The sequence below is a fragment of the Nuphar pumila genome, chromosome 5, assembly GCF_984573655.1.
Source record: "Nuphar pumila chromosome 5, dmNupPumi1.hap1.1, whole genome shotgun sequence".
Taxonomy (NCBI): domain Eukaryota; kingdom Viridiplantae; phylum Streptophyta; class Magnoliopsida; order Nymphaeales; family Nymphaeaceae; genus Nuphar; species Nuphar pumila.
Genome location: NC_143253.1, coordinates 28,887,973 through 28,897,246, shown reverse-complemented (window position 1 = coordinate 28,897,246; position 9,274 = coordinate 28,887,973). Strand labels below are relative to the sequence as shown.

The window sequence follows — 9,274 nt, the reverse complement described above, 5'->3', positions numbered from 1 at the left end:
CCACTAACCTACGGTACATCCATTCACGGTTTGCAGTCATTATGTCGTATGATGTTACGAATAGTATCCTAACCAGTTAAAAGAGAACCATCAGAATGCTATGATGAACAAAATATCAAATTTATCATGCAATATATGATGTCATACAATCACAAGAATTATGATGCATGCATTGATAACTTAATATTTTCATGTGCAAACTATTCATGACACGATACATTCATTTGAAGCATGCTTTCAGTATACAATTTCACATGGAAGACATAATCAAATTGAAAGTAACAACATGTAAGCATGGATACAATCACATCAAACATTGCAATACATCGAAATAATTCATATCAAACAAATGTCAAACATCTACCTGCAGCAAACACACTTCAATATCCCACTAACTACTACCATGCATAGCATGGACTCCGCACTTAAAAAATAAGAACACTTCTATTCTCATACATTAAAATCATGCTCAGCATGATCTCCGTACTCCAACAAAGCAGTCCTAGATATCAACAACTAAGTGAGTGTGTGAACAATAAAGTGTTACATTCAATAAATTAAATAACATGTGATGCGCTTGCATCACTTACTCACCACGGGTATTTACCCGATTTGCATTGTTTTTGTCACTTACTTACCACGGGTGGCGGGGCACAAGCGAGTTCCGTTGAGAAATCTGCAAAAGACACTGTGTTAAAATGAATATTGAAGCTAATTAGGGAAACACAAACACTTATGCAATGCAAAAAACAACTAAACTGTTGATGATATATCTAATGATGAAATGCGATGAAATAAAGTGAAAAAGAAGCATTGATGATATATTTTTTTTAACTAGCGTCTTCCCCTAAAAAAAAGGGAGAAAAATTATAAGTGCACTCCGAACCTTGTTTTTGAAGCTTGAACATCAAATTGTAGTGAGAACTCGATGAAAAAACTAAAGGCTAATTTTTCAAATTGCTCTCATGTTTTCAGTATAATTCAAAATTTCACCAATGTTACAAAACTTTTCGCCCAAAGTAGGAAAAAAAAAAGAAATCTGATTCTTTCATGCTTGATGCACACATTCATGATCATCACCAAAGTGGAAAAAAGAAGAAAAAAATTAACACAAGCATGTGGAATCTTAAGGAAGAAATGTGATTTTGATGATTCCAATAACATGTGTTTAGAATGCCTATAGGGTGCATACATTTAATGGTAACATGTACATGACCATGTATGAAGAAGAAGAAGAAGAAGAAGAGAGCCGATATTCATTTATATCAAAACTGCATTTTTTATATATATCAAAACTGCATTTTTTAAGTTATTTTTTTAAAAAAAAGTTGAAACTAGTCAATCTTAGTTTTTTGACTTAACAAAAATCATGTCATTTTGATATAGGAGCACAAAGTTATAAACAAATTAGAAATGAAAGATTTGTCTATGAGAAGTTTTCCAAAAGATTTTTTTTGCTTGTTTGTTTAGCATGAGAAAACAGAATGGAAATGAAAGATAATTTTTTTTGCTTGTGTATTTGTGCATAGAAAAACTTTCTCGTGCTACATAGAAAGCTGGTTATTCCACAATTGGAGATCATTAACAACAACTGAATAAAACAGTTGGTCGACCTGAACTTAAGACATCTTAACGAAGAATTCTCCCTCACTGATGCCAAAGGCCCAAAGTAACCAATTACTATTTATCTAGACCGATTCATTCATCTAGATAAAGGTAACAACCTAGAAGACTTTATTTGGAGAAGTTGCATCACAGTTTTCACATTTATCATTTCAGGATACATGTATCATAATTCAAGAAACAAGAATCATCATAATTTCATTTTGAAGAGAAAAATATCCCAAATTATCGTACCTTTTGGGATAAATAGAACAACAGAAAAAATACAACAGTAAAACAAACACAATATAGTTCCTAACACCCACCCACCATTACAAATCAATCATAAAGTCAGAAAGCTAAAACCAAAATCACGATAAACACTTTCATCGTTTCAAACTAACTCAAACTTTAAAGACCAGATGCCCAAACTCCCCTTAAAGAGAACAACTAAACCTAATTAGGCAAAAAATACAGCGCCATTCATGAAAACAACCAACGACAGCGTGAAGAAGAAGAAGAAGAAGAAGAAGAAGACTACTTGCGCGTCACCGGGCGGTGGCGGGAGGTTGACGGGGAGCGGCAGCTGGCGAGCGGTGGACGGGGAGCGGCGGCTGGCGAGCGGCGGCGGCCGGACGGTGGCGAGAGCCGACAGGCGGCGGGAGGGAGAGGGCGGCAGGCGGGAGCAATACAGCGAAACAGGAAAAAGAGAAAGAGGGATGGGATTAAGGATTTATGCGACATTTAGCGACGGCTTAGCGACAGAAACATTCCGTCGCTAAGCCATCTCTAAATCAAAATACAAAAAAAGCGACGGAATATATTCTGTCGTTACGCCGTCGCTAATTAGCGACGGATTAGCGACGACAGAGTTCCCTCTCTAAATCCATCGCTAAAATGGTGTTCTTGTAATAAAAAGTAGCGACAAAAAATGCAGTCGCTAATCCGTCGCTAAGTAGCGACAGATTAGCGATAAAATTTGTTTCCTCGCTAATCCGTCGCTAATTAGCGACAGATTCTATCTCTAGCTAATCTATCGCTAATTAGCGACGGATTTTTTCCGTCGCTAATTTCCGTCGCTAATTAACAATTTTCTTGTAGTGATTGAATATGTCGACCCACATTACAACAAACAAGGCACACATTATTTAGATCGAATATGTCGACCCATATTACAACAAACAAGGTATATATATATATATATATATATATATATATATATATATATATATATATATATATATATATATATATATATATGTGTGTGTGTGTGTGTGTGTGTGTGTGTATATGTATATGCTTACGAGGACCCCACTCATCTTGCAAGGGCGGCTCATGGACATCGCCAAGATGAAGGAATGTCACAAGTTTGAAACCCATGATTATGCATCACTTGTCGCGAGGCAGATGCTGGGTGCACAGCAGGTGAGCAAAGGAGAATTGGGGTTTTTACACCAACGTATTCGCGCCTAAGTGAGATGGTTTTCCCCAGTAATTAAAAAAGAAAAAAAAGGCACTGTTTACATATGGAACTCTTCTAAACCAAGCAAGGAAAAGCTCCAAGAAATAGAATTCCCATACTCATTTCAGTACGGGTCTGGATCTGGGTAGATCCAACTAAAACCAGATCAGGGTCCAGACCAAGCCGGGAGGCCATTTAAGAAGGGGTGGGGTGTGGGTGTTGAGATAAAATGAAACCTGGTTTTTTTTAAAGGCAAGCTGGGGTTAGGCAGACCACGGTACCAGTTATTATTCAACATACCACTGGGGTTTGAACCACACCACATGGAGACAGATCTAGGATCAAACATAATCTTATCCAACCAAAAGGTCCCAAACTCTTCTCTTTATGATAAGGACCGGACCAGAGAGTAAGTCAGTAAATATCTTCCCACCTAGAATGCCATCAACACACCCAAAGAACAGAACCCTTATCCTGAGCATAATGCGCATTTTATATCCATTGTAAACCGTTGATCATAAAAGATCTCATCCCATGTTCCAAAAATTTGTCACAGTTTGTGTGGGCCATGCTTTTACACGAAGCAATAAAAAATGTCACACGTTCTTTTTGGGGCACTGTCTTGTAGGAAGTGTGGGCCCCTACCCCCCCACATATCTAGGCTGTCAAATTTCTTCCAAGTTCATGGCCCAGATGATGTCATCATCCAGGAATAGGGCTAGGAAACCAGACGAGCAGCTCACTGTGTGGCTCGGCTCTGCTCGTGAGAAGCTCGGTCCGGCTCATATATTTTATACATACATTAAATATATTATACAAGTAAAATGCATATTATATATGTTTTATGCATGAATTATGAATATATTATACATGTATTATATATATAATATTATTAAGCTTTAAAAACACTTAATTTTTTTTTTTGAAAAACGAACTAGCTTGTGATCAGCTTGCAATGCTCGGCTCATAACAAGCTCAGGCTCGGGGCGTGACAAGCTAATGAGCTAAGCCCTAGCAGGGGTGTGCCCTTAATGAGCTGAGCCCGTGAGCCCGAACAGCCCAAGCTCGGCTAGTTTACCAGCCCTATCCATGAAGCTCGAGCACTGTGCTGCTTAGGGGGTCTCTCACCTTGACCCAATACCCTGTGAAGTAGGGGTGGCAAAATCTGACACGACCCACCAACCCGACCCGCCAACCCGCTTCTTAGGCGGGTTTGGGTTTAGCTTAAACGGGTTCGTGTTGTAAACGGGTTGACCCGCCTAGGTTGGGTTCGTGTTAGGGGTATGCCAACTCGTTTAATAAACGGGTCAACCCATTTACCCAAACCTGACCTGCCCGCCAACCCATTTACCCAAATCTGACCCGCCCGCCAACCCGTTTACCCGACCCGCCCGCTAACACGAACCCGACCTGCCAACCCACCAACCTGTTAATTACCTGACCCGACCCGTTTATTAAACGGATTAACCGTGTTGTGTCGGGTTACCCTTTTAATAAATGGGTCGGGTTCGTGTTTGCCACAACCAACCCTTTTAATAAACTGGTCGGGTTCGTGTTGAGGTATGCTGACCCGCCAACTCGCCGACATGACCCGCCAACCCCACCCGATTGCCACCCCTACTGTGAAGCAAACAATAGCCAAGGGCTAAAACTTCTTTTCAGGATAGGAATAGGATCAACCATCTCGTAGAAATTTAAGAAATGGCAAACATGTATATCGTGCACGTAGAGGATATTCCATAGTCAATGATCCTCTATATCCTTGTTAATATTTTCTAATGTCTAGTGGTAATATGATTAAAAAGAAATACCACTAAAATCTTAAACCAACTTAAATGTAGTACTCAATTTACATATTATAATACAAAATTGGCATTATACTTTGCAGCAGATGGAAATTCAGTACCATGCATCACCCAGAGAAGAAGAAAAAAAATGGACACTATCCAATATGATACATCATACATATATAATTGCCATTGCTTTTTCACTACAAAATTCATAATGTTAGACAAGTACAAAAGGAAATCAAAAGAAAAAAGAAAAGAAAAAAATCAAACATGATGTAAATCTGTGAGGGAGAAAGATCTTGGAGACATGAAACTCCTGAACTTTCTTCCTTGAGGTAGAGGAGAAGTGCAGATATCCCTCTTCTCTCTATCTTCCTCGTCTTCTTCATCATCATCTTCTTCCTCTTCTTCCTCTTCTTTCTCTTCCAGAACAGGAGAGAAGAGACTACTGATCCCACTCAAACTACTATGAAACCCCTTCCTTGCACCATTTTTACAAGCTAAAAGGATCCTCCTCCTCTTGTTCAATGGATTCTCTGGTTTGGCCAATTCCTTCACAGAATTGGCATCCGATAAACACCCGAAAGATTTCGATTTCCCAGCGAAGAAATTCGATAATCCCCTCCTGCAAATGATCCCATCAAACAATAAAAGATATCAGCATCGCATTGCTGTAATTGGACGCCATAAAATAAATATGGTAGCTCTTAATTTTAATTACAATAAGTTTCTATGGCTAATATTGAGATGGGCTGTTTTTTAATTATGTTGGCCAAAAATATAAATTCTCTCTTGCCCTGTTCCTTGGGAAAATAATGAAAAAGCATCCTAATTTCCAAATTATGAATACCATATTTGCCACTAAGAAAAAACAATTTTATTTTGCTTTTCTGTAAAGGAAAGGAAAAACCTAATCTTATTTTCCAAATATGAAAGATCAGAACTTAAATTTCATGAGAAAAATAAAAAATCTCTCACGCCATGGATCTGTGATCAACGAAAACTTACATTTTTTTTTTTTGCATTTTTTTGGTATAATAATTCCTTTAGATCATAACCATAAAAAAAATCATTTTTGTCATTTTTTGGTATAATAGTTCCTTTACAACATGACCATAAAAAAGAACAAAAAAATAGAACATTAAATTTCTTCCGCTTCAATTCCGTCTAAATGTTAAAAACAACAAAGAACCCCAAACTCTTCTAGCAATTCAAGAGGAAAAAAGTTAAAAAAAACAGAAGAAGAAAAAACTTGTGAAAAAAAAAGAAAAAATAAGAGTGGGAAAAAAAGATCAAAGAACTCACTTGATTGGAAGAGATTCCTCCAAAGACCCCAAATCACCGAAAGGGCCCACGAATCGACTCTGCACCTCGTCTTCTTCCTCACCACCACGACCATCCTCATCATCTGCGGTGGAATTGGAACACCCACCGATGGAAGAAGAGCTCTCCGGGTAATCCCCTATATGGAACCCCAATTGCTTGCGATCCCTCTCTCTCTGGGATGACCAACAAGCGTCTCCCACATCCGAAGGATCGCCGGAGAAGGCGTCCCCTCTGGTGGTTCCCTCATGGAAACCGGATCTGAAGAAGCAGGACATCCCTCGCATCACCACCTCGTCCTTCTTCTTCTCTTGGTCCTGGAAGTTCACCACCCCAACCTCTCGGCTATCTAAAACCAGAGACATGATGGGTTGTTTCTCTTCTTAGCCAAAATCTGTCTTCTGCCCAAGAATTGATTGCCAAAATGGAGTTAATTTCTGTTCTCTCTATTCACCACCACCACCACTTGCCTCAACTTCTCTCTCTATGCTCTAATATTGTGTTGGTATTTCTGGGTTTTCTTCGCTTTTTCTCTTTGGCAAGTTTTGGGTGCGTGTATTAAAGAGATGGAGATCAGAAATGAGATAACTGTAATAATGATGGGGAGGGTGATGGTGTGGAGGACTTATCCGAAGGGCCAACCGAATTATGGCTATCCGTTCATCTGCTGGTCCTGTGGGCACCCTTTGATGTGACCACCCCGGTTTTGCTTTTGAGAGAGAGGATGGTAGAGAGAGAGAGAGAGAGGATGGTAGAGAGAGAGAGAGAGACCAGGTTGGAAAAAGACCCGGGCCGGTTTCTGTAATAATCGGGTAAAAGTTCATGAACTTGGTCAAGTTTCACATGTTTTCAAACATTTTTTGTCTGGCAGTTTACGATTGGGAAACATTTAATGTCCCATAATGTGACCGGTTGATAGAATTGAAACCCCCAAGATCCGGAAATCTTTTCCTTGATCAGATGGGATAAGGAGTCCCTTCTTGGCAAGAAAATGGAGAAAGCCATCCACTCTCCCACCTCCCTCCTCTAATTTATTTTATTTTATTTTGTTTTTGAAAGGCAAGCCTGGGTTAGGTGGACCCTACCAGAATAACAGCCACCCATGTGGTAGAGGGATTCAATCCTGAGCCTTCAGCTTGACACAAGACCCCTTACCATATGGTGATGCTTATGGGATTTGAACCTAAGCTGCCCATCAAACGGCCTAGGCCCTATCCAGCCCATTATTGTTTTTGACCAATCGTGACCTATAATTGAGATAGCCAATATGATTTGCGCACTGACAAATGAGCTACACTCAACCTGCCACTTTTTTTTTTGTTTGATGGGCAAGTTGGGGTTAGGCAGATCCCTACCAAATATCTCTTAAGCCCCATGTGGCAGAGGGATTCGAACCTGAGCCTTCAGCTTGGCACAGGACCCGCTTACCCCATAGGATACCACCTCTGTGGGTATGGTTTGTCACCTAACAACCATGGTTCAAAACCCATGAGAGTTGAAGCTGGGTGTTCTATTGGGTGAGTAAAGATGATGGTTTTACCAACAGGATGCCTGTCAATGTCTAGTCGGCGATAAAAGATTTTCTGCTTGACTTAAAAATAAAATCAAATTCAAACTATCCCTTAATGCCTATTTATCATAAACCACACATCGTGAGAAGTACAATTCAACTTTTGGTTCTCATGGCAAAAAACAAAATTAATTGAATTTTTTTTTTTAGGCAGACATCAAGAAAAACATAGCACGCTTGTACATAAAACTATAAAAAGAATTACAAAACAACCAAACCATGTAAATTAAAATTCATAAAAATCAATATTATATACAAATAAAAAAAATGCTAGTAATAATATCGTGATATATTAAAAATATATATTGATTTGCTGGTTGTTTTTTATTTTCATGTCACATGAGAAGGCAAGAAATTCAAAATATTCACCTAGTGGTATCCCATGTGGTAAGCGGTTTCCTGTGCCAAGCGAAGGCCCAGGTTCGAATCCCTCTGCCATATGGGGCTTAAGAGATATCTGGTAGGGATCTGCCTAACCCAGCTTGCCTTTCAAAAGAATATATATATTCAAAATATTAACGATATTTAATGGAAGGATCTAGATGCATCTGACTTAATTGGTGGCGGAGATGGTTGTAGGAAAAGTTGTTGCCAAGTTAGCCAATCATAAGTCGGGACCAAGACTGACTGGACCTACTTGGCTAGGCCGCAAGTCAACGAGGGTATGTTCCTCTTTTAAGGAAACACCACGTCTTTGACGACGACCAGATGTACGTATATTTCTCTTGCAAAAATTACGTATAATATACGGTCCAGAATTGTACACGTGCCTCCTTTTAGGTCATAAGAGTTATGGGGTACGTGTCAATCGGTATCATCGTGACTCCGAACAATGAGTAGGGATGTCAGTGGATCGAATTTTATCCGATATCAGACTGAATCCAGTTTTGTTTAGTCAGACCCTCGGTTAATAAAGGAATGCAGATATGGTTTTGGTTTTTAGCTGCCAAATCTCACGGATATGTGGATTTGGTGGGTATCCGAATCTGATTACACGTAAAAAACCAAATTTGGTTTGAGCTTTTCACCATCCGAATCCGAATCCGAATCCAAATCCTTTAAGAAACATCCAATTAGTCGGTTTTGGTTTTGACCACATCTGATTCCAATCCGAATTGTTTACATCCTTAATAACATGAAACATTCAGGGATGTAAATGGGGTTGACTCGGTTTGGATCAGTTTGTATCTAGTCTTTACTGAATCTGATGTAAATGGATCCAGCTTAGCCGAATCTTTATTTAGATTTGGAGTCAGATTGGATAGGCTAAGTCCAAATCCAACCGGCTTAAAGTCTGACATTTACATATATTGAGTTTGGATTTTAGTTGGATCCAGATCAGGTTCAGATTTGTACTTGGATTCGGGTGAAAACCTCGATATGGGATCCAGATTTGGCTGGTGAATCCGACTAAGTAAATTTGCATTGTGTTGGATATCTGACCTGAATCCAATCGTTTATGTTCTTACGTACAGGCCATTGATAGAACAGATCTGGACCAATTCAGACCCAGAAAAAAACTGGACT

General features: G+C 39.3%; 1 protein-coding gene across 1 annotated transcript; it reads right to left on the bottom strand.

Moving 5' to 3' along the window:
* Window positions 1-5,002: 5,002 nt before the first annotated feature.
* On the bottom strand, window positions 5,003-6,657 carry LOC149837247 (uncharacterized). Its single transcript, XM_090007296.1, has 2 exons — window positions 6,160-6,657; window positions 5,003-5,479 (listed from the first exon to the last, which is right to left on the bottom strand). The coding sequence occupies exons 1-2, from the start codon at window positions 6,540-6,542 to the stop codon at window positions 5,119-5,121; spliced, it is 744 nt and encodes a 247-aa protein (XP_089863422.1). The 5' UTR covers window positions 6,543-6,657; the 3' UTR covers window positions 5,003-5,118.
* Window positions 6,658-9,274: the final 2,617 nt, after the last annotated feature.

Coding starts and splice junctions, on each gene's coding strand:
- LOC149837247 (XM_090007296.1), bottom strand. CDS start 6,542: ATGTCTCTGGTTTTAGATAGCCGAGAGGTTGGGGTGGTGAACTTCCAG. Junction 5,480..6,159: donor GAGGAATCTCTTCCAATCAA/GTGAGTTCTTTG, acceptor GATCATTTGCAG/GAGGGGATTATCGAATTTCT.